General features: G+C 47.5%; 1 protein-coding gene across 1 annotated transcript; it reads right to left on the reverse strand.

Moving 5' to 3' along the window:
- Positions 1-699: 699 nt before the first annotated feature.
- On the reverse strand, positions 700-22361 carry LOC144933048 (cytosolic arginine sensor for mTORC1 subunit 2-like). Its single transcript, XM_078857522.1, has 10 exons — positions 22004-22361; positions 21668-21849; positions 16098-16168; positions 10672-10865; positions 8934-9066; positions 8673-8796; positions 7683-7793; positions 7311-7393; positions 5652-5746; positions 700-888 (listed from the first exon to the last, which is right to left on the reverse strand). Exons 2-10 carry the CDS (start codon positions 21778-21780, stop codon positions 823-825), a joined length of 990 nt encoding a protein of 329 aa, XP_078713648.1. The 5' UTR covers positions 21781-21849; positions 22004-22361; the 3' UTR covers positions 700-822.
- Between the last annotated feature and the right edge of the window lie 3963 nt (positions 22362-26324).

Genomic DNA, 26324 nt, shown 5'->3' on the forward strand with positions numbered 1-26324 from the left:
GAATCGACATTCAAGAGATATTATAACACCAAGGCCGCTAGAAAATTATAGTTAGTTAGCAGAGGTTGATATTTTCTCAATCGCCACCGCGGTACTGGATACGTTCATCGAATGCCCTCCATCCAATCCCGATGGAACTAAATAGATGAATGTGGCCACCGTATTGGGCTGACAGTTTTCACCATCCTGGAAATGTATTGAAGGTCTTCGTACAACGGCCTGACGATATACTTACGCGTTCCCTTGATGAGGGAATAAAGACGCCACGTGTTTCAGAGCACCTGTCTCATAAATAAACCTTCAATGCAGGCCATCAATGTCCTAGTAGCTTAGGTACTTCAAAACTTCTATATACGTTCCATACGGGACAATCACGTGTACGCGCAAATGCCCCGTGGCGCACACACACGCACGCTACACACAATGGGTCAAAACCCTCCCTACTCTCTCACCCCCCCCTCTTCAACCCGCTCCCGCTCCCCCCTGCCGCTTGCCCTCAGCCCCTCGACGCTTCCCATTGACGAATAACACGGCACCAAAACCAGTCCTACGGGAGAATTATCGTGTTGGCACATTGGAAAGGAAAACATAATTTCCTACATTTCCTTTAGTGTCTCCATGAAGCCAATATGGCTTGGTTGACCTTTCCATTGCTTTTCTAACAACTCCTCTTTCTCCCCACACCCCCCCAACCCCCACCTCTTTACCCCCCACCCACAAGAAACACACATTGTCAGACATCCCACCCAAGGGCCCCCCCCCCACCCATAACTAAAGGGGGGCTGCCCCACACCTCCCAAATGGATAACGACAGCTGTAACGCTATCTATTGTCCGCCGGCGTCAGCTGCAGCATGGATACCACGCTTTGGATATCCTCCTCTGGTACCTACACAGCACAAACACACACAGAAAGGGGACGAGGCATTGCATTAAAGAATGACAAAAAAAATTACGTATAGAGATTTATAAATCTAATCATTCTGGTCGAAGGCCTCCCCCCCCCCCATCATGGATGCATCTGTCGTTGGGGTTGTTTGAACCATACTTCACCACGCCAGACAGAGCGGATTGGGGAAAGGGATCGTCGTGCTCAGGACTGGTTCAGATATCGCTCTGCGCCGAAGTTGGCCTTGGCCGGGAATCCATAACTGGTTGCCGGGTTGAAAGCGCATTGCACGATGCACGTTGAACTTCTTTCGCACCGTACGTAGCCAACTGTGCTAATCGGAGGTGCGGTGGGGTTAGGTCTACTAACCACTGCGCCACTGACCTGCACTGACCGCTGTGGTGAAGTATGGCCAAATAACACTCATCCTTCCAAATGGCACGGGGTGGTGGCCCTCATCCAGCAGTGGATTGACAAAAAAATGGCCGTGAATGTACTTTGCCCGACCAAACACGGTTACTACGTCGCGTAAGCTTGACTTCGCCAATGATTTCCAATACGCAGCAAAAAATAATTCAGATACCTCTTAAAGACACTCTAGACAATTTCACGCATTCGTATAATTCTAAGGTTATCAAATGTCAACGTGAGCTAAAGTCGCCGTGCTATTGTTCGCTTTCCTGAAGAGCTGTGCAAATATGAAAATGTGGAGAAAGTGATATGCCTCATGAATCATGCACTGTTCATACTTGAGTTAACACTTAATGCCTACAGATACATTTATATTACATCTATGGGATAGCCAAGTAGTTATCCATCCACTGTGCTGAAAAAAGGTATTGCTGCATTCTCAATATTTTTTTTAGTGTACAGGAAAGAAAGCCACTGGATATGAAAGAAAAAATAGATCTCTAACACAGAGTAGAACTACACACCACGAACATTTGGTATGTATTAAATACTCAAATTGTTGGCAATCCATAAGCCTGCGTTAAACTGTTGGCAATCGCTTATGTAAAACAAACACCGCTCGCAAGCTAGTGACAGGGAGATTATCAAGCTGTAAATGTAAAAGCGAAGACACAAAACTGCTGTTCATTGGAAGACTAAGTTACTTTCAGGTTCAAATTAACAAAACACGGCCTCTGACTTTTAACGAGCAGCCAATCCGTAATCAATCTTTGCGAGATCTGCAAAGCCACTCGGACAGATCGCCCCCCCTCAACCGCCTCGCCCCCCCCCCCTCAACTGCCTCGCCCCCCCCCTCAACCGCCTCGCCCCCCTCCTTCAACCGCCTCGCCCCCCCCTCAACTGCCTCGCCCCCCCCCCTCAACTGCCTCGCCCCCCTCCTTCAACCGCCTCGCCCCCCCCCTCAACTGCCTCGCCCCCCCCCCCTCAACTGCCTCGCCCCCCCCCCTCAACCGCCTCGCCCCCCTCCTTCAACCGCCTCGCCCCCCCCCCTCAACTGCCTCGCCCCCCCCCCTCAACCGCCTCGCCCCCCCCCCCCAACCGTCTCGCACCCCACCCTCAACCGCCTCACCCACCCCCTCAACCGCCTCGCCCCCCAACCCACCCGCCCGCCTCGCCCCCCCCCCCTCAACCGCCTCGCCCCCCCACCCGCCCGCGTAGCCCCCCCACCCACCCGCCCGCCTCACCCCCCCTGCTTGTTACAACAACAAAAAAACTTGGTAGGCATCCAACGCCAACACACCACGACGGGGCCCACGGGTGCTGCTGCTGCGTTAACGCGACCAGACATCTCCTCCGTGATTGGCTCACGTGTTGCGGGGCACAGGGCCCGGCCACAGTGCGGTACAGTGAGCAGCCGCGTGAAGCTGCACCACCACCACCACCACCACAACAACGTGCTTTTCTATTTGTATTGAGTTTAGGTTTTTTTTAAATACTTTTTACACAATTCTGGAAAAATTGCCCAATGAAGCTGGATGTTGTAATGACCAGCGTATACGTCGAACTCAAAATTTACTCTCCAACACACAAGCTGAAGTTGTAACTAATTGGCACGCTTAGTTTACGTGACAAACCTTACTGATTTAGCTGCGTCGGGTTGGTGGCGGTGGGTTTAACGACGGTTATATTTTACACGATACAACCAAAAAAAACCTTTATCATTAATAGTTTTGCCGTCCATTTTAAACGGCGAAACATGGGTTTTAGTTGTGTTGATGACCTGCGATCCAACTCAAAAAATCTAGTCACTGGTGCTTGTACATATTTTTTAAAAGCAGAAAATGCCAACTTTGTTCAGCGGTGAGCTTGAAAGCTACCCCAATAGAGCCACTTGCGATCGCAAACTTTTGCTGTCAATTTTTGTAAAAGCAAACACTTTTAATTTCTAATAACCTCGAAAAGCCAACCGGGGAAAACTGGACAATGTCGCTTGCACCTAACCTCAAGATGTGGAAGACGCTTACGGTACTAAACAGTGGATTTCAAAATGAACCCTATACGAGCCATCCGAGATAAAGAAGCAACAAAGTAAACTTTCACACAAGCTCAACAAAAAAAAACCTGAAATAAATAACCGAATGTGGATTTTAAAAAAAGTAAAAAAAAGCCATTAGCTTTGTTCTAGCTGTTAACGTCATTATCATTTTTTTTTCTTCAGGAAAAACCGGAGTCACGCGATAGCCGCTGTGAACCGAGGAGGCAGGAACTCCCTAACGGCACGGCCAGGAAGTCCAAACCCTGAGCGCGAGCGAGCACAAGCCACGGACGCACACACGAAGTGGGTTGGGCTGCTGAAATGGCAAAAATCCCGGGCACGCACGGGACAAGCCCAGCCGACTTCATTGTCACCATCACCGCGCGCTGTGTCACTATCACGGCGTTGTGTCACCACCACAAAACAAGCTGGCACCCCGTTTAGGCCCACAAGTATATGGACCGTGAAGCACTCTCCCGTTGTCTGGAACTTAAAACAGGTGTTGCTTTCATAATTTTCTATCCAAAATGGTAAAATCACTGGAGGTTGCATCATCATCATCATCTATGTGGGATACGAATCTACGTTTAAAGGGTGGGGATTGAGGGTGGGGGGGTGGCAAAAAAAATTTATACAGCAGGGAAAAGTGTTTTTTTTTCCTTTCAAAAATTGAATTAATTTGTTCTAAAGGTTATCGAAGCGTCAGACTGGAAAAATGAGACTGGGTCTCTCGCGCACGCATGCACTCGTGTGTGTGTGTACCCATCGTTAGCAAATGCACAGTGCACGCCCGACGGACCTGGCTTCAAAGGGCTGCCATGAAACTGCTGCACAGTGCTGACCATGCATAAGCCAGGAGCGGGGAGGAGGGGGGGAGCTTTAAACCATCAGAACGTAAAATTGACACAGTCAGCTTTCCACCTAATGGATCCTGCTTAATTAACCGCATGATGTACTTTAATTTGTAAAGGTTCAAATGGTAACGTGGTGCGCCTCCCCCCATCCCCCCACTACCCCCTCCCGACCCCCGTAATCGGCTACAGGTCTGGACGCAAGAAATGCAGAAGTCATGGTGTGAGCAACAAGCAGCAAAGCTCTACTTTGCGACGTTATACAACATTGCTGGAGATTAGGTTCGCACTCGGGCGTCACCCACCCATTTTGCTCACCTACGATTTACTTTTAAGATGCGCAATTGCCAAGGAAAGACTAAAACATCACGAAGTTTGTATTTTGAGGAGAGGCGTAGAGACATACACGGATAGGTTTGGAACCAATGGACGGCACTACGCAGCCCAGAAGAAGCACCACCCCCCCCCCCCCCAAAAAAATTGAAAAAGGAATTGGTGCACAACATGCATCACGCTAAAGTTTCCTTGGGTAGGCGCGTACATGTTGTTTTTAAATGGGTTCCACTATATGAAGGACAGGTCATGCAAAGTAAAAAAAAAGAAATCAGTTCCTCATCTTAAGTTTAAACCTAAACCGGCCAAATGGTGCATCAAGGTTACATTCTACTTAAAGTTCATTTAGTGTCATGGGTAGGCCATAACACTTGTCCGTTATAATATTTTTGAGAAAACTTGATAAACAGGATTATATTTTTCCTCATTTGCAACTCTACACCCTTGCGGCAAAGAGTTTTTTTTACTCAAAGGTGGTAACGTTTTGAAAACAACCACTGTGCGCAAAAAGGTCCCTCTCTGTCCTTCCGAAATGCTCGTTTAAATCTGCACACTTTGAGCTTCGCAAAGCGTAAACAGCTAAAACCCGTTGGGTGCTTTTTTTCCTCCCCTACACAAACCTCCGCGTATATTTTTTGAAAATCGCTCAAAATTTTTTTTTCCCTCGTGCAAGCTGCGCCCGTTAACAAGCAAGGCTCGAAACTAAAGTTTCAGAAATTAAGTAGTTTATTTTTTTTACGACTTTCCTACCAAAGCCTGCCTTCGTCAGCCAACACCGAGTAATGCGGGGTTCTTGCCAGAAACAAATGCAGCCTTACAGCAGCATCTGCGCAACTGGGACAGCCCAAGTCAACGCCAGGTCAATTTCCCACACATCAATTGTCCCCCTCTCATAATGAAATAAATTAACCACCAAAACCTGCCGCTACGAAACCTGAAAAATGAGGACAAAAGGAAAAAAACCCAACCTTTTTTGTGATATCCTGAAGGTTTATATTCTTAACCTATAATGAGGAACCTTTGTTGTGTATTCAAACGTATAATAGCAGCTGAATTGTAATTTACACTCTCGTGCCAAAATCGCAAATGCAGCGGCAACATTATTTTTTTTGTGGAGTGGATTTCAAACTCACCAGAGCGTGATCAAACTTGAATGTGCTGATATAGTAGGCCGAGATGTCTGCGTTGGCGAGTGGTTCCGATATCTGGGCCACGATGCCACACTCGTCTGCAAAAGTTAAAAACAAAAAACGCACGAACATTCGTTTTTGCTGCCACATGTGAATGTATAAGCGGCAAACGTACATTTGGCACCATAAAAAATAAATAGTTGGCGGCGCATCCTGTACGCGCGCGTTTGCCCGCGACAACAAGGCACACACGGTTACGCAGAATCCCAACAGAGTTTCAACTGGGTCACATCCTAACGCAAAAGCTTTTAATTGCCCAAGAGAGGCCCGGTAAATTTGCTCAAGGCCATTAAAAGAATGACGTAACTTGGTTCAGATTTTTTTTTTATGGGGGCGAATTCAAAGTTCTGTTAAAAAATAACAAAAAATCTCAACGACTGCTCAAGGATATAATGTTCAGACGTGACACACGCTGCTATGATAAAAAAAACAGTCCTCTTCAACAGGACTAGATGTCCATTTGAACTATGTCACAGTTGATAATCCGTTCAGATGGCATCATAAAAGCAATAAAAGATTTACCGGCACAACACGCGTGTAGAATTGTACAACAGTTGGGAGACAACGGCGTAATTTCCTACAAAGCTTTTACACGCCTACAAAATAAGCATTATCACCGCTAGCATGCAAATATGCCGACTCATCGTCCGTTTAGACAGACGGAACAGCGCGCACACGAGCGCGCTGTTAGCTTGTAGAAAACGCTCCAGATACAACATTTCCACTGCCCCCAGATGCAAACGAGGGCAATTGCACCCAATTACACGTGACCGGGTCGGGTGGAAAGCAATTTGTTCACTTGCGAAGGTGGATACATTACCCCCCCCACCCCCAACAGTCTCGGTGACCTGCCATTAAATGTTCGCAAAATAAAAACCAAAAACATGTTTTTTTTTGTTACCCGGCACTTGCAAGCTTATAAGGAGAGCACAGTTACAGACTTGTTACACACCCTGTGATGTGCAGAAATCCTTTTGCCCAATGCTAAACCCGGTAATGCAACCTTAATAGCTTGTTGACAAGACCATTTCATGAAGTGTTTTTAGAAGGGGGAGAGAAAAAAAAACCTTTGCAGACATTGCAGCAACAACACTTGAATGCCCCCCCACACCCCCCGCTAGACATTTAACTCTTGCAAACACAGCAAGTTGCAAAACGTGCCCTTTGAGCACAAGCAAACTACAAAGGGAAGGGGGGGGGGATAGCCAACTTAATTCCACAAGGAGAACTGGAGAGAGAGGTGTCACTCGTGAGGCGGCCCACGAAGTTTTTAAAATTAATCCATCATCTTCCGTTAACTGTACAAGGCTCAAAATTAAATAACAGCAACATTCATCAAGACACTAATGTTTGTAGCTTGCAGTCAATCACGTAATGAGGTGCACGAGTGTCACTTGCTCGGCAAAATTCTTTAATATACGATGGCGCTTGCATAATTAAATGTACAAGAGGAGGGTGCATGAATGTGGATTACAATGAAGGGATGTTCGTTGCACGTATGTGTGTTGAACTTCTTTCGCATCGTACGTAGCCAACCGTGCTAATCGGAGGTGCGGGAAAGTGCACGAGGTTTGGAGTTTGGCAGACGGCGCTCAAACTTACCGAAACCCAGAGGCTGCCCGCCTATTCTCACCATCTTCCACACTTCCCCCGAGGCACTTGTGAACAGCAGGTTGTTCGGAAACCTACAGATTTTTTTTCAAACACGCACGAATCAAATTAACGCGTCAAAACCGAGCTCGCAGCATAATTTTGTCGCCGCACATGGCATCAGGAGAAATTTCCTGGCAATAACAAAGGGCTTGCCATGACTTTTAAAATCAACATTTTAAAAATGCTTCAAACTACGGCAAGACCTTAAAAACACAAGCATCTCCGCGAAATAACTACATCAGCATAGCGTCGTCGCTGGTACTAGCGTTCGCTACAAACACCGTCTAAATTAGAAAATCTAAATTAAAAATAATCTATCACCTTTGTAGTGTGCGGGTATCCATGACCAGGGAGATGTAGCCCTCGATCAAGGAGAAGGAAAAAAACTTGATGAGTTCCCGATCTGCGTTGTCAGCCGAGGAGTCCTTGCCGCTGCAAAAAGGAACACGACAACCCTGTAAACAGCTTACTCCCGATTGTCGTCAGGGGGAGGCAGGGGGTGGGGGCGTAGAAAAAGTTGGCCTTAAGAAGATGAGTGGGAATAAAAAAACAAGTTCTGTAGCACACCCACTCTAGAGTCAACACAGACGCCGGGTTTTACACGGAGTACGGGAACAAGAACAGCGCCAGTACAGCAGTCACAGGGGGCTCCGTAGTGGCGAGATGTTAACCACCTTGCCTGGTATACAGGAGGTCGTGGTTTCAATCCCATCCCCGACGCCTGCTGTATATATTTGGGGTTTGCATGTTCTCTCCGTGGTCGCGTGGATTTTTCTCCGGGTCCTCTGGTTTTTCACTCCACATTTAGAATCGACGTGCGTTTAGAGTATTTGGCTGCTGCTATAAATTGCCACGTGATGAGCCACTTCGTTGAGATATCATTTGTGGCCAGGTCGCTTCTGAAAAAGAGCCATATAGCTCTGTGGGCCTTCCTTGGTAAAATAAAAAAGTTTAGTTCAGAAAAATTGCTTAGTTTACAGGAGCTGTACACAATTTAACTAAATTCTTTTGCACATTTTATGTCACTTCGCACTAACGACTAAAGATGTAAACTTGAGTTCGTAATTTATTTTTATCGCAGGTGGCGACACCAGGCAAAGTAACCAGACCAAAAGGCAGTTCTTAAAAAAATTCGATTTCAATTGAGAACTCATTTCTTTAGAACTGCTTTTTAGTTTGTTGTTCATCCCCCCGGTACCTCTGATGCGCATAGTTGGTTACGTGCGGTGCGAAAAAATGTCAACGTACACACACACACACCCAATGAGAAGCGAAAACAGCCGGGCCCCTCATTCGCGTCCTGCCACGTACCTTCCCGAGTAGAACATGATGTCCATGAGAAGAGTTGTGATGAGTGGCAGAGTGGTGGGGTCGAGGCTCGTCACGCAGAACTGGTTAACGGGGCACGTCAGTGGGTGGATGACCGGCCTGCTCACTGCATGTCGGACGCACGGCAGGGGGGGGAACAAAACGCGAGAGGGCTCGTACGAATGGAAAACGTTGGGCGTCCGTAAATGATTAACGAAAAAATGTTACTTGCAAATTATCGAGAAAAATACGGAGACAACCCACCGCTTTTAGGTTTCACGAAGCCGTTGACAATGACAGTGTCATCCAAAGCCACCACCTCGCCGTCAATCTCACGGAAAATGGCGAATTCCGTGGAGAGGGCATGCATCACGACCGGGAGGTCTCGCTCGCGCACCTGCGTTTCGTACAAAAAAATATACCAATTAACATCCATCGTAAACGCGTGCTGTGCATTACAATTATGACTCGGAGTGGGGGGGGAAGGAGGAGAAAATGGTTTTCAGGACAAGGCCACGCTGCTATTGCAGCCACTCGCACAGATTAGAGTGTTGACTTAAAATTATTCATTAAGGAAGCAACATCATTTTACGGCAGAGGTCGCAAACGGGTTTTGATTCCTTACCCGTACCCGGCCGCACAAGGGTCGCAAACGGGTACCCGTACCCGGCCGTACCCTACCCGTACCCTACCCGTACCCGGCCGGGTACGGGTAGGGTATGGGTATCGGGTACCTGATTGCGACCTCTGGGATGAAGCCATGTTGCAGGCGCGGGTGGGTTGATTCTAGGAACTTGAATTGTGAGAAAAGACAAGACGTTGGGAAATGAGTGACAAACGGTTACTCACCAGTGACTCACGGCCTACCCGTACCCGTACCCGGCCGCACTAGGGTCGCAAACGGGTACCCGTACCCGGCCGGGTATGGGTAGCCGGGTATCGGGTAGGGTACAGGTATCCGATTGCGACCTCTGTTTTACGGGTCTCCGTTTGACACTTAACACTTATTTCTTTTAGCGTAAACAACCCGATTCCTTCGGTTGCTTGATTGTGAGCGACTGTTAGCTCCGAACGTTATTCTGACTTGGGAGTGTTGAAGAAAATCGGCAGTCCTTTTAGTTTTCCGAAGAAGATGCCAAAGCCAGAGAGCAAATTGGGACATTGCCCTGACATGTGCAAAACTTCAGCGAAAATTGAATTTGGCACAAACACAGCGGTGAAAACTCACACTAACTTACCTTTTGACACAAGCGCACTAAACATAAAAGGGAGCGAGCTGTTTTCTCTTAAACTTGTTTTTACAAAAGTCATGCCTCATACGCAAGACCTTTAAAACATTTTCTATGTATATTTTACATTATTGACATAAATGCAAGGACAGTGAAATGTTAATAAACGAAACGTAAGAATTCTGAGTCGGCCTTTTTAAGGTTACAACGTCTACCATAAAAATAAAGCCGACACGTATTAATAGTCCTTATAAAAAGGTCACCACACTAAATCGTTGTCATTCATATTTAAAAACCAAAGCATTTTCCAATTCATCTGCTAAGAATGTCTCAAAAATATATATTAAAATGTTTAATATTATGCAAGACAACATGTAAACCAAGACGAAATTATTTTGTTCAGTTGTCAGAGAGCTGGTCAAAATCCAAGGGCCGTTTCCAGAACGAGAAAATGTGGCCAACGCACATTTCCATTTCTTCAATTGCACACATTCGGGAATACACCAACGTGTGGACGAGACAATGACCCAGTTGCAGAGCCAGACGACCGCAAAAACCTCGACTAATCCACCGACCCCCGTTTAACTTCGCGCAAGCCCAAGCAGGCGGTTGAGGCGACTCCGTGTGTACGTATGTTCAACTTCTGTCGCACCGTACGTAGCCAACCCTGCCAAATCGGAGGTGCGGTACAGGGGGAGGTGGTCAACAAACTACGGGACAAAGACTCGGCACTCTCGCTCGCTCGCGCACGCACGCACGCACAGCAATCTCACCAAGATGAAGTCGGTCTGGTACGTGGAGTACATGAACACGGAGACGTTGTGGTCGGCAAGCGGAGCGATGACGGACTTTGCGATCTTGGTGACGCCCACGGCCGGCGAGTTGGGGCTGTGTCCTCCGCCCGACACCACGTTGAGCGCCAGCCACGTGGCGTCCTCCACGCTGAGCCGCTCCGACACCGGCAGCTCTGTGCGTTTCCACGAGAGAATAAAAAATGTTAAAACCTGCGTTAAACAAAAAACGTATTACTATTTCGGATGAAGACGACGACGACGGTTTTGCTTGGTTGTAACCTTTGACGAGTTCTCGTATCACCTCCGATTAGCACGGTTGGCTACGCACGGTGCGAAAGAAGTTCAACATACGTACATACATCAGACAGCTGGAGTTTATCGCAACAAAAATAGTAAACGCTCCAAACCGTTGGACTCTTAAAACTGGAAAGCATTCATCATTGGAATTTTTTTTACAAAATCAAGTCAAAATTGGAATAAACATGTTGTACAGATTTAGTTTATCACCGGGCTCAAAAATACCATTGAAAAGCTCAGCTGGCTTCACGCCGCGTCCAGGTTCAAATATAAACTCCTGAATAAAAAAAAGAATCACTCCAGTCCTTGGCCACTAAAACCCCCCCCCATCCCAATATCCAAACGTGAATAAACACGTAAGATTCTTGCCAAGACCAATATATATTTGTTCCCTTCTGAGATTAAATCTGCCATTTACAAGCAACAAAAGACATACAATGAAAACCATTCACCCGATTACGCTCTAGCAATTAACAAGTAAACATTGGGGTTCAATTGCACGGTTCAAAGACACTGTAAAACCGGGTCAGAATTTTTTTTTTTACCCCTACAATCTATTGACAAAAAAAACACATCACAAATACAAAAGAAGGCAGTTGTTTTTGTTCAAACACCAAAAAGGTTTTCAGAAAAAATATAACAATCCCCTCCGCTACCATCTGCAGGGCATATTCGGCAACGACCTCTTTAAAAAACCTCCGATGCGGCGGTGCCGGTGATGTGTGAGCAGAGGTCGCAAACGGGTTTTGATTTCGTACCCGTACCCGGCCGCACCAGGGTCGCAAACGAGTACCCGTACCCGGCCGGGTACAGGTACCTGTTCCCTACCCGTACCCTACCCGAAATGAGTGACAAACGGTTACTCACCAGTGACTCACGGCCTACCCGTACCCGGCCGCACCAGGGTCGCAAACGGGTACCCGTACCTGTACCCGGTCGGGTACGGGTAGCCAGGTATCGGGTAGGGTACCGGTATCGGGTACCCGGTTGCGACCTCTGTGTGCGAGTGAGGAAAAGGCTGGCTGGGGGGGGGGGTGCAAAATAGCTGGGGAAAGAAAAAAATCATCCCTCCCCACTTTCTTTCTGCGCAGTAAAGTGGAGATCCCCTGGGCGCGCATGTGGCCACCAAACAAAGTGTCTGCCCGGCAACAGCGGCGATGCCACCAATTGACGGGAGCGCAAAAACCTCCCCCAGCTCGTCCTGGCCGCAACAAACAATTTAAACAGTTCTTGGTGTCTCCGCTGGGACGTGATTACTTAATTTTAATTAGCAGTGGCCGCGTTATAGCTATGCCAAGGGTAGAAACGAGCTCGCCTGTTAACCCCCACGTGATGTATAGCCCGTGACTGTTATAGGCAGCGGGTTCTGGAAACACGATTGTATGTTTTTTGCTCGAATGCCGAACAGTGCTTAACGGAATAAAACAAATATAGCGTTTACAAAATGCCAGAATAAAATTAAAATGTGAGGCAAGCCATTAAAAAGTCAAGCAACTAGACAAAAGAACACGCCATGACAGTGATAGCGATGTATGAAAAATGGGTAAAAATAACACCCAACGATTTCTTAACATTAGGGTAGAATAACAAAAAAGGACTAATAACTAAAGGTGGAATTAATTACTTGAGCAGAAATTTGTAACGGTGCTTAAATAATAAATGGGCTCAGAGAGTGACTGCAACTGCGGTAATTAACACATTTGCCGAATTTTGTTTAAATGTAATAATGCTAAAAGAATAATTGCATTGCCAATCAAAACCTTCATTATTTCGCGCAAAATTACATTTGAGGTTTTTAAAAACGGCAACATCCATTAAATATTCAAAACGGTGAAATCGGCCCCACTAATTTCACAAACCTTCCACTGCTTAACAATTCAATGTGGGTGGGGGGGGCCCACTCCCAAGGATCTAAGACACTATATAACAGTTCTGCCAATTGCACAACAAGCTGGTATTTATCCGAGATTTAAAAAAAAAACCATACTTATCGAGTTATTGCATAAGCACGCTACCACACCGCTAAGCCCAACGTAATGTTGACTGTTCCAAGGCCTGGGCTAGCTTTAATAAATAGGAGCCGGTGGAGGCTACAACATAATGAAGGAAATAAAACATAGGGGTTTTTATAGTTACGCAAAACAAACCAAACCAACAAAAACAACAAGCCACTACCATCCAATCGGATCTGAAAGCCTAAAAAAAAACTGCTGGCTCTGCAAATCCGACAGTGGAAAGCCCTTGGAAACAAACCCAGCAGCCCTCTCCTTGTCGACGCTCTATTGGTCCACGGCAGCCAATCGCAAGGCCCGCAACAGCGTGCCCCCACAGCCAATCAAATCAACGGGCTCGCATTACACGTTTTTATCAAGGACTCAATTGGCTACAGTCAAGAACAAAAATTGCACAAAACTAAAAATATAATCACATTTTATTGGCAAGCTTCATTGGGAATATTCCACAAGAGTCGTTCGTTCAGATCAATTGGCCGTGGTACCCCATGTCACAGATCAGACGATTTGCAACACAATCATAAAAAGCAGACACTTAGCAAGTGTAATGCATGACAAGAGTATTACTTGCAAGGTACGCTTCTGTAATTATAATTTATAGATCAAGTACCGAACAGAACGTACTATGACATGAACACAACAGGGTTGCCCTTTGCAACCCAAAGTCATCAAGGTCAACACAACATTCTTGGCGCCAAGATGGCAAGATGTTAACTACCTCGCCTGGTATACAGGAGGTCGTGGGTTCGATCCCGACCCTGACGCCTGCTGCGTATTTGGGAGTTTGCATGTGTCTCTCCTCGTGGTTGCGTGGATTTTTCTCCGGGGCGTCCGGTTTTAACCCTCCACATTTAGAATCAACATCACACGTTTAGACTATTTAGCTGCTGCTATAAATTTCCACACGATAAGCCGCCACTTCGTTGAGCTATCATTTGTGGCGGACAGGTCGCTTCTGAAACAAGAGCTAGACAGCTCAGAGGGCCTTACCTGGTAAAATAAAAACTTGTTTAGTTTTAGTCGAGTTAAATTATATCTGCTTGAAAACAATTCACAAACCCAAGACGCAATGGAGTACAGCAACAGCACTCTGCAGCGCTTATGTGCAACATTTAGCATTTTTAAAACGTGCCAAACGTTATTTATGAAAACAGATGTTTATTCTGAAAACACAAGGACTACGAAAGCCATTATCAAGACTCAACGTTGTTTTTTTCTTTCCCACATGGAGATGAACAACTTCCAATTCCATCTTCCGGTTGTTGAAAATAATTCATCAGAGCAAGGGGGGGGGGGAAATGAAATGATTTTGCGTGTAGAAAAATAATACATCGTGCTACAACCGCTAACGTTTCGCTCGCAAACAATAACTTTGAGCAGTTCCGTAACAGAGCAACGCAGTGAAACCTTTACCGATACGAGGGACGGACAGCGATTACCGATTTTTAAGAAAACATTTGTGCTTCCCAAGAAAGATATACACTCCATACATATGAAGACCTAAATAGCTGCCTGGGGTTAAGTCTATCAATGTTTGGGGAAATGTGAGCGAGCGACTGCAAGCCGTGCATAACAAGGACATAAATAAACAGCGGACTCCCTAGCGAAGGCAGCCCGGGCGATGCAAAACATCTTGAGGGTGGCGCTGAGCGTTTACCAATACACACAACACATCAATGAACAAGACCAGAACACCACTGACGTTAACATTATATTCTAACATGGCAACTGCTTTAACGTGAACCATGTTGAAGCTTGATAGATGTAACTTTATTTATAACTTGGTCACAGCCCAACGAGGCCAGAAGTTTTTCTCGAGAGACATCAAACTATACTATAACCACCGCCCCCTTTATAAACACCAAGTAGCGAATGGCAAAGATACACACACACGAACTGCAACTTTACTATGTTGGTAGTTGTTGCTATGTTCATAAGCAGAAGGGGGTGTATATATATGTCAAGATGGGCTAAATATAGACTACATTCAAAAACTGTTATGACTACAATTCAAATTCTTTAACTTTTTTTGCAGCAGAGTGAGCGTAGCAAACGCTGTTGCACTGTACTCGGCTCTAAAATCTACGCTCAAACAACACCACCACCCACGGTGAGGGAGTGGGGGGGGGCCTCATCTACAACAGCAATGTAAATGGGCAACAGATTATATCAAACGATGTGTGTTTTTATATATTATTTGCATATATCCACCTCCCCCCACCTTTTACCCACATTGCAGTAATTTTTTTTATCGTAAATAAACAAACTAACGCGACAATTGATGATGAAAAGTGCTTAGGATTGATTAGCCGCCGTCGTGTAAATTAATCAATCGCCTTCGAAAAGTCGCACGTCAATATGGACGCGTGCTCCTTTTGAGCGGGCCAACGTGCAAGAAAGGAGCGCGCTGCTCCTTGCCAAGAGGAATGCTGTCGCCCGAAGGGGAAAACAAGAATCTCCTTCCACCCTCGCCTGCTCGCTGTGCCACCCATGTAATAATGTAGCAGTGGCCACGGGAGTGGGCCAGGGTCGGGTTGGAGAGAGAATTGATGGCACAAGCACATTCCGTGTAAAGCCCCGAAAACCCCCCTCTCGCTTGCACTCTCTAACCCCAACCCACCCCACCGACCCCCCCCAAACCCACCCCACCCACCCCTCGGTTGCAGAGCAAGAATCTTCCCTGTACCCGGGCGTCGGGTAACAATCCTGAGAAGTGGAGAGGGCGGCTGATGCAACCAGTGCTGTGTATGTCACCCGTGTTAAGATATTATCGTCGTAGTAGTGACATCAGTGGTCGTAACCTTTTTAGGGTTTGATAATCACGAAGGAGGAGGAGGAGTTCCCGTGTTGAATAAATTGGTCGCGACACCGGAGAAAAAAAAAGACGGGACGATTACCATTTGGTATCTTACGCTACGGTTATGATGGATACCCGCAGTGGGAGAGCGGGAGTGTGGGTTTAACTTGCCAAAAAAACAATTACATTAAGACGATTCCAAGAATAAAGGTGAAATGCGGGCAGTAAAAGAAAAGGCAAACATTTAGTTCAAATAAATTGCGCTACAAGCTTGGCTTTGTTAAAAAAAAAATGGTTACCTTTAAATCCTTCTTCATCCACAATCATGGTGAAGTCGTCCGGTGTTTCCGTCAAACTGAAAAACTTACACCTGAAAGACACACGCACACACACACAAATGCCAACAACTCATTAACAAAAAATGTGCCACTTCAATTACTTAATGTGACAATAGCACCAACTTAAATTTCCGCAACGACCGTAATTGACGGTCTGGACGTGAAACTACACAATGCATCAACGCACAGAAAACGCGTTATAAAATCAGACGGAACACGAACCATTAGGCGCACATCTTTTGTAACGAACTTATCACAAACAGCTCGCGATGTGAGTTCAAGAACACTCCGATGAGCACAGCAAACAGAATAACCTTTCCCCAACACCACCTTCAATAAAAGTAGGTTTAAAAAAATCAGGATTATTAGAGCATCGAGTGCAAAATATTTAGTAACCGAATGAAACTACCTAAAAATTGTTTTCTATAAAAGCACCATGCACCTGCTTTGTGGAATTTTAGAAAAGAATGCTCCATGTACAAAGCCCTTCTTATAGTGAAAAATTGCAGGAATGTATTCCGAACCACAAAAAAAGCAAACACGTACTTTGTAACACTTGGGAAACACGTACAGGTTATTACATCAGTAGTATACAGCGAGAAATACTTTTCTCCAGAAGGAGAAAATAGCCTGCATAGCAGCAACCCCCCCCCCCCATCTAACATTACAGCTATATATAGCTGCTTATTAGACTTGCTTATTAAAAACAACAGCACCCACTCCACGTATCTACAATTTTAAGCTTCTGTTGAATTTAAACCACCACCTCTAATTTCTAACCGACCTCGACATCAAACTTGTATTAGGCTGCCAATCAAACGAACGTATCCATAATATTCCCGATGTCATGTTCAACTTCCTTGGGCTCACGGCGCACAAGCTATTGCCGGCGGATTTGACATACATAGAAAACGAAGCCAAAGTGCAAATATTTATCTCCACACTATAAAACTTTAAATGTGTTTATCACGTAACAACCACCCCCACCGCCCATCCTTCACATCACTGCAAGAATAAGGCATGTATCTCTCTTATAGCTTCAACAACAACAAAAACCCCAGGGCTCAACTGCTGAAAAATATCACAGCGACAATAAACCAACCTCTCCTAATTGAAACAATCGGCGTGTTAAAGGTGTACATTGTTAAAGCAAAAAAAAAAGTCAAACAAAGCAAAGCCCTTTATTACCTGCGTTGGTCATTGTCAATGTTTTCTCATTAATTGGGTGAAGATTACGTTAACTTTTCAAGTATTGTTCCCGATCACCTCTACAAGGCTGCACATTTAATGAACCAATGGATTTACCAAGTTGACCGACCGAATACTTTAGCATGCGAATGGGGTTTTAAACCGACAAATATTTCCACTCACGTTCGCCTTGCAAGTCTGAGAACAAGAAAATAAACTAAATTCGTGAACAACAATGGAAAATCGAACCTACGGTGGTGAGCAGTTCGCAACTGGTCGGGAAATCTGGCTGCCAACTCAAAAAACGGAAATCGACATTTGAAAAGTTGGCCAATGCGTGGAGACTCCACCTTTCCGACTCGGCAGCGAATATAGCAAGCGGGTGAGTCGTCACACAAACATGCTTCCCAGATGCAAGTTAATGGCGGGGAGGGGGAAATTAAACAGACCTTTAATTTTTCACTCAATTTGTTGGATTTTGTAAATGTGACGGATTAGCTTTTAACCAGAAAAAAGCTGAAATTAATCCACATCACATGACGCGCTCTCTTGCTCGAAGGGACATAAAAATAATATATTTGAAAGTAAAGCACGAACAGGGAAGATGACAAATGTAAGGGAATGTCTCAACGTCTTTTAAAATGTCAGCTGAAAGGTTGACTTTAATTTCCTGCCGTGGAACAATACTTTCTAAACGTATTTACTGCATACAGTACGTAAATTAATCTGCACTTTGCTGTTGGAAGGAGAAAAAAATATCTAAATCAAACTCTTACTCGGTGCAACGATTATTCGTACTGTCATTGTCTACGTTGAGCTACCAGCACGTAGAAATAAGCACTTTTTTTTAAAACGCAGACATCTAAATTGAGATTAACTCGAAAAATATATATGGGCAGAAGTCACGCTACCCACAAACACGCCCACACGGCGCTCGATGCGGCTATTTATTTTTTTATTACTAAACATTGCTCATCTCGTGTGGGTTGTTGCTGGGGGAGAAATTTTTTTATGGTTCTACTTGCATTCTGCCTCGTCCATTGGCAGTCTTACCATCAATACACACACTGACCTATAACTTGCAAAATACATTACCCCCCCCCCACGCGGTTAAAAGCCAGGTAAAGACGCTGGGGGGGGGGGGAGAGACAGTGGCTGGATATGGGCAAAGAAGGCAGCGAGGAAGAAGATTCGTCGCTTGGTGGCCGGTGAAATTGATGGGGTTGCCACACGTGTGCCCAGTGGGCTCATGCCCTGTGACCAGTCACCGTACAGGTCAAAGCTGCACCCCACCACATTACGTTTTAATGCACCCCTTCCCTGCAAGCAATGCTTGGCACTGCCGCCCACTGGCATGCTGGGTTCAAAAGGCCAAGGCAGTGGGGGATTTAAAGTTGTGCCACTATTTCATGAATACTCTACACAGTACCTAACAACACAACAACAACCGTAGGAAGGAATAACAGCAGTTCTCATAACATGATTCGCTGGCATGTGAAATCTAAGGACATGTGTTGGCAGGAGTACACAAGGACAAATAACAAAAAAACACGTCTGTGATATTACTCAATAATATGACGCTAGCATGTCATTGACGAATGTGGCATTTTTGTTTAACCAGATCATTCGCATAGCATCTTGTTGCAGCAGCAGCTGTGCAAGGGCTTTTGGTGGGTTGTTATTGAAGACCCTGGGGCCCTGCTTGAGAGGGTAGCCAACACCTTAGCTCACAGGATTCCCTCCAGAATAAATGTATATTCCGATTCAATGGCGCAAGTCCGGCATGAATCAAATGGCCGCAATTAACACATTATGGTGTATACCATTGTGATGTTTGTCTTAGGTAGAAAATTAGCATTTCACAGTGTTCCAAAGTTAATTATAGACCTCAACGCAAATATGGTACAGTACTAAGTTGGGTTCTATGTCCCGGTGGGGGGGGGGGGGTTAAGTTGATTTAAGACCATGGCTAACGTCAATGGTAAGTGACATTAACTGATCCTCGAACCTACCCTTCAAACCCACGTTGACCAGCTAGGTAAAGTATGGTCAGATGACCATCAAGGCGTGTGTATGTTTGGAGGGATTCATCCAGTAGCGGACCGAAAAACACCCTTACAGATTATTGCTCTTTATTGTTACAAGGTATGGGAATTCTACATTACTATGCAACGCTTACAGGGTTACTACAAAACCAAACGTGACGTAGTTAATAAGACACGTAAACGCAGCCACGGAAATCAATTTCACTGGAACTAAACGAACGCGATTGTGACCGCATAAACCCAATGGGGGTCGCGGTGTAACATTGTTGGGAAGTTAACCACTCAGACCCAATGCGGTTATAACGCGAGCAGCAGTCTACGTGAATGCAACCGGCACCAGCCCTACGCGGCTGTGACTTTTGAGAATGCGAATGACCGGCCGCTAAACGATTCGGGGTCGGTGTTGAGAGTCAGCGCGAGGCCAGGGCGTGGTGTGTAGGTGAAGAGTTCAGCAACAGGCCCGACATTTGCTGGATATTTAAGAGTTCTGGGCGTAGGAAACGGTGGCCAAGCGGAGTGGTCGGAGTCAAGGGACCGGGCAGGCTTGTGGGGCCATTTTCTGGGACTCTGAAAAGCTGTTCCTGCGAAATCAGCCGCTCCGAGTTCGATTCGCTGCTACGGCGGACACAAAAAATTCCCGCATTGACGAGCGTGGGGCGAAGTATGGTCAAACAAACCTTCTGGCCGACTAACCCTGTGGAAGATACCTTCAAGCAGCAGGTAATACCGTTAAGGCATTGACAAAAGGTCGGATGCGAATTATTATGAGTTTTTTTATGTTTTACTCATAAACGGGGCAGGGGTTAGGGGGTGCAATCATTAATTATGTGCAGAGGTCGAACCTTTTGCCAACAGCTGTGCAGGGGTTAGGTCCCAGTTAAGCTTCTGGATGGTTCGGTATTTGTTAATGCAGGGGAGGGGGGGTTCTAAGCTCCGATTAGCGCCGCGGTTTGAGATCGACACCGATAAATGTTGCGGGTTTTTATGTTTTAAGTCAATAGCAGTTTGCCCGGCCAGTAACAATGATTCGTGGTGTGTTTTTTCGTGTGCGCTTGTTTGTTGGGTGACCCGGTACTGAGAAACTGTACAACAATAAAAAAAAATGTGTAGAAAATCATGATTAACATTGGTCGCGGTTTTGCAACACGCGCCAACGATTGCACTACCAGATTACTGGACACCTGTGCAAAAAGAGCTTTATCGCTCATCGGATTCCTCCAGTATCGACACAACTAAAATCCGATTTTGAGATTCGAAGGCACGAGATTATGTAGTTCTTATCGGCTGCCGGGTGCTGCTAAGATCGCGAATCGAAGCTGCAGCAGGCGCAATATGTAAGTGACTGCACCGCATTGCAAAAGGGGGGCATTGCAAGTTCCAATTAAGGTTCGAAGGCCCGGCACTAAGAAGTTAACTGCAAGGTACTGGGGGTCGGAGGAGATGGGTGAACAACGCGTGATGAGATAGGCACAGTTCCTTTAAATAATATTAACTGGGCATTTAACAAGTTCCGTTAAGGTTTTTGCGGCCCGTATTCGGTGCAAGCGTTGCATCACGGTGCAAGTGACACGTCCAAGTTATCCTTTATCGAATTGACGGAGTTTGCGTCACAGGTTGAATACGGTAACCAAAATGCAGACAGTTAAATGCCCGGGATTTTAAAACAAGTTTTCCGGTATCCCCTTTGTCTCACCGGGGTCCCCATATTGCACTGGGGGCACGTGTACCCCCCCCAACCCCACCCTGTGTCCCACCCGAGGCACGTGTAACGCTACCCCGTGTCCCACGGTGTCCCACGGTGTCCCACGGTGTCCCACGGTGTCCCACCGTGTCCCACCGTGTCCCACCGTGTCCCACCGTGTCCCACCGTGTCCCACCGTGTCCCACCGTGTCCCACCGTGTACCCGTATCTCACCGTGTCCCACCGTGTCCCACCGTGTCCCACCGGGTCCCACCGGGTGCACGTGTGGCCCGTCCACCGTGTCACCCCCACGTGTCTCACCGGGTACACGTCTCAACGCCCCCTGTGTTCTACCGGGAACCCGTGTCACCCCCCGTGTGCCCGTGTCCCACCGGGTCCCCGTGTCACCCCGAACCCCCGTGTCTCCCGGTGTCTCACCGTGTGTCTCCCCCCCCACGTGTCTCCCGGTGTCTCACCGTGTCTCTCACCCCCGTATCTCCCGGTGTCTCACCGTGTCTCTCGGTGTCTCTCGGTGTCTCACAGTGTCTCAGTGTCTCACAGTGTCTCCCCCCCCACGTGTCTCCCACCCCCGTGTCTCCCCCCGGTGTCTCACTCACCGAGTGCGATCAGTGAGGAAGGCGAGCTTGACGAGTCCGTGAGTGAATAGAGGAAGACTCTCCCGGGCGATGCTCGCGATCTTCAGACGATGTTCGAGAATGTGCAGCTCCATAACTAACGACGAGGACGACGACGATGATGATGACGAGGAGGAGGAGGATGAAGATCTAATGCGTGCCGACTGCAACCCCAACAACAAAACAAGAAAAACAACCCAGTGGGCATCACGAAACCGGCAGCTACCGCACAACAGCACGGGTTGGCATCACAAAAGAAACGCAATTCGTTAACAGCTTAAATCACAATGTGCAATGTTTAACAAAGTGCAGTCATACCTCGCCGGGGGGAGGAGGGGGGGGGGGTAGAGACGGTAGCAGCTCCACTAACAGCGCGATTCGGCGGCGTGAGATACTCACAAACAAGGTTCGTGAAATTTTATTATTTTAAACAAATTTCGCTTCGCAACGACGACTACTACAAAAAAACCAATTACTTCAATCGTCCTAACCTCGTCCTTGTCGTCAAGCACTTTGCTGGGTCCGTCGTTTAAATAGCTTTAGGGGGGGTTAGCAGGGTTTAGTCTTTGTTGGTTGTCTCTGCGTTGTTGTTGAGGAGCTGCTGATGAGCTCTGCCAAGAGCGCCGCTCCACTCTGCTGAAGGCTGCGAGCGGCGCGCCGAGAAAAACAACTTGGGGCCGAGGGGCGGGGCCCGCGAGGGGGTGAGGGGGCGGAGCTTGGTGGTGAGGGGGCGGAGCTTGGTTGTGAGTGGGCGGAGCTTGGTGCGGAGGGGGAGGAGCTTGGTGAGGGGGCGGAGCTTGGTGACGAGGGGGCGGAGCTTGGTGGTGAGGGGGCGGGGCGTTCTTCATCAGGAGGCTTCGCTAACAGCACTTGCCTCCCCGAGTCTGTTGAGGCTATACCGTGGCTGGTGGGTGTGGGGGGTATCCTTTGTCTTTGTAGTGTTCGCGGGTTAGCGGCGCTGTGGCCACGAAAGCGGCTTCCCGAGTTCGATTCCCCCGCCCGCCCGCCCGCCCCGGGCCGCTCACGGCCGCCCACCACCGGGCGTGGGCCTCCACCTAAGTCGACTCAGACTCAAATGAGTAACCTGGTGCGGTGTGTAAACATCACCCAATGTGGGGGGATGGGAGACAAAGGCGGCCGGGAGTGGTGTTGGCCACCCACCCCCCTCCTTCGTCGTTGTGCCGTTGCGGTCTTCATAGGTGCTTGCTAACAGCACTTGCCCCAACAGTCCGTCTTAGGCTACACGGGGGATCTTTGTCTTTGGTTGGGTGGGAGGAGGGTGGAGCGAGCCAGCTGCTGCGAGCGTCCGAAGGGGCGGAGCTTCACAAGAGGGGGGCGTGGTCTGCGGGGGGGGTGCGAGGGAGGGGCTAGCGGGGGAGGCCAACAGCAGCAGCTGCTGCTGTTGCTCCACCGCTCCTGCCTTTTTGATTGGACCACACGGCGAGCTCGGCCGTACGTCATCATCGCGGTGACGTCACGTCCGCGGGTGTCGGAGGTGCGGTGGCGGTGAGGGGGTTGGGCTGGGGGGGTGGGGTGAGGGGGCGGTGTTAAAATGTTGTTTTTTTGGAGGGGAGGGGGGGAATAGTTGAGGGGGGGACGAGGGGCGGGGGCTAGTGGGGTAATACGAATGAGGGCGTGGTCACTGTGGAGGAGGCGTGGTCACCAGCGCTGTGGGCGTGGTCACGCGCGCGGTGGGGAGGGGTGGGGGCTGCAAGGGCGCGCGGTCATTCGAGGTGAGACGCCCACAATGTTTTTTGCTCTTCAGATTTTGCGCACTCTATTACTAAATGGGGGTGGCGAGTTTTAGCAGAAAGTTGATAGAGAGACACGTAGGTAAAAAAAAATTAAATTAATAAACATAAAATAAAAATCACGACGTTTCGGAGGCAACACAAGCCTCCGTCTTCAGGTGGAACCGTCACAGCACGATAGCTGTATCAAGTGACTTTACCGAAAAAACCTAAGAGTATGAATCCTTGCAGTCACGAAAGCTTCAAATCTAGAATTGATAGAGAGAGTTAAAAAAATGTACGACTGCAAGTGTGGCTTAAAAAAAACATGCTGCAGGGATTGAGCGAAGAGGTTGTTTATTTTGAGGGTGAGTGGTGGTTGGTTGAAGGAGGGGTTTGGAATTCAGCTGTTTTTGGGATGGGAGATTTTTTTGTTGTTGTTGACCTTTTAAGCCAAAAAGATTCCTCCAACTTAGAATCGTTGCTTTTTTTTGTCACTTCATATACCAAGTGACGGCCCGCCGCAGTTCGGTTACCTAATAGTGGGTGTAGCAGTTGTTTTGCTGTCAAGGGATGTGTCCGTGATCTCTATCTGATGTCTTGTTAGTGTGCTTTGCAGCATTAAACTTGTACCTTACCAACACCATACCCAGTGCTTGTGTGGTTAGCACGGGCAAGGAATAGACGCTAACTCTCCAGCCACCACTAACTGAACCCGAGCAGAGGCTAAGTCTGGCTCTATGAGCCTCTTGAATGAACACTTTATCCTTTAATTGCATTAGTCTGGCTCTGAGTCACATATATTAACACTGAATATAGTTGGGGCGCCACAGCGGCGAGATGTTAACTACCTCACCAGGTATACAGGAGGTCGTGGGTTTGATCCCGACCCTGACGCATGCTGCTGTATATTTGGAGTTTGCGTGTCTCTCTCTCTCTCACCATCATCACGGTGGCTAGGAGATGTTAACTGCCTCGCCTGGTATACAGCAGGTCGTGGGTTCGATCCCGACCCTGACGCCTGCTGTATATTTGGAGTTTGCGTGTCTCTCTCACCATCATCACGGTGGCTAGGAGATGTTAACTGCCTCGCCTGGTATACAGGAGGTCGTGGGTTTTATCCCGACCCTGACGCCTGCTGCTGTATATTTGGAGTTTGCGTGTCTCTCTCTCCCTGTGGTCGCGTGAACATTTTCTCCGGGTCCTCCGGTTTTTCCCTGCACACCTAGAAACGTGCATTTAGACTTTAGAGTATATAATTTGTTTGCTCTCTATTTACACGCGACGATAAGCCACTTCATTGGGCTATCATTTGTGGCGAGAAAAAAATAGCTATCATAGCTCAGTGGGTCTTACCTGTCAAAAAAAAGTATAGTTTATAGTTTTAGTATGGTAGTGTGGTTGGCATGGGCCCTGGTGCAAGGAATTCAATGCCCCCCCCCCGCTAACCACTGACCCCACTCCCACCACCTATCCATCACACCCCCCCCCGCCCTCTTTGTAACTCAGCGCTGACCCTATGAACTATATTCTGATTTTGACCACAAGTGGAAATCAACAAACAAACAAGCGGAGGCCCGACGCAATGGCACCGCCTGCACGCTCGACAGATGTGTCCGCTCAATGACTAGACAGCAGATCCGGTGCCTTGCCGTTTCAAATTCAGTGTACGCGACTCTTATCTTCCCACGAGCTCTCATCTGCTCCCAATATAAATGACAGGCAGCGGTATGATCGTTCATGCCGAGGAGGCTACAAAAACATCGTGAGAGAAAAAAACCTGGAGGCAGTTTAAACCAACTTTACTTCTTCCATGACGTGTGCTTTTGTCACTTATAATTGGACGCACAAATAAGTCAACCTTGTACATCGTTGCATTGTTTTTGGTTTAACTTAAAAGTGCGACAGCTAGCATAATCTGCTGCGTGTTTACGGACTTTAACAGAGTACACGTTAGATAAAAAAAACACGGCCAGCTTGTTTTTGAATGTTGTTTTTGAACCCTCTTCAAACCGTAAATACATATTTTATATTTGCCAAGAAAAACAAGACATTTTCAAGGTTAAGGGCATTGCTACCCCCAAGCAATCGTGCAATGCCCCCTACACAAACATGAATGCCCTTTACCGACCCACCACTACTTTCTAATAAATTAATCACTGCCCCCCTTTCCCAGTCTAATCAATAAACACATTCCTGTGGAGGGAGCTGGTAGGTACGTTGGGTTGCTCGGTCAATGGCCAGGGTCAACAGCGGCGTGGTGTATTCCGCAAATATGCCCGACTGTGAGGGCGGGCACAAGCCGGCGTGAGTAGGTTAAACGTTGAGTTTTATAAGGGCACCACGGAGTGGCCAGCCCCTCCCCACCCAGCCCCACCCCTCCCACCCCCCACCCAGCCCCACCCAGCCCCTCCCCACCCTCCCCACCCTCCCCTCTCCACCCAGCCCCACCCCTCCCATTTTTTGATGTACGACGGACGGACACAATAATCCCCTGTGGGCTGGTGTAACCAAGAGGTTCCTACCAGTATAACCCGGGCCTCCCGTCCTCCCGCACACCCTACCTTCACCAACCCGCACTGACAACCGTGGTGAAATATGCTCAAAGTTGACCAAACATAGCGTGGGGGGCAGGACCTCGTCCATCGGTCGATCGAGAATGATTGCGTTGGTTTGTTTTTTTTCCTTCAAAGTTCCGACCGCATTATTCCGACGTGAGGAATGCAACCACCAATTCAGTGGTGTACTCTTAAATCTGTCCAGGCCCTACACCGATCCTGCAGTGGCGTCTGTCAGCCCCGCATTCATCCCCACCCCCACCGAATCAAAATACTCGTCGAGCTCTGACCATGCCTAGGAATGATGACTGCCGCACCGCCACCAATCTAAACATTTCCCCGGTAATAGAC

Source organism: Lampetra fluviatilis, chromosome 6 (genome assembly GCF_964198595.1).
Source record: "Lampetra fluviatilis chromosome 6, kcLamFluv1.1, whole genome shotgun sequence".
Classification (NCBI taxonomy): Eukaryota; Metazoa; Chordata; class Hyperoartia; order Petromyzontiformes; family Petromyzontidae; genus Lampetra; species Lampetra fluviatilis.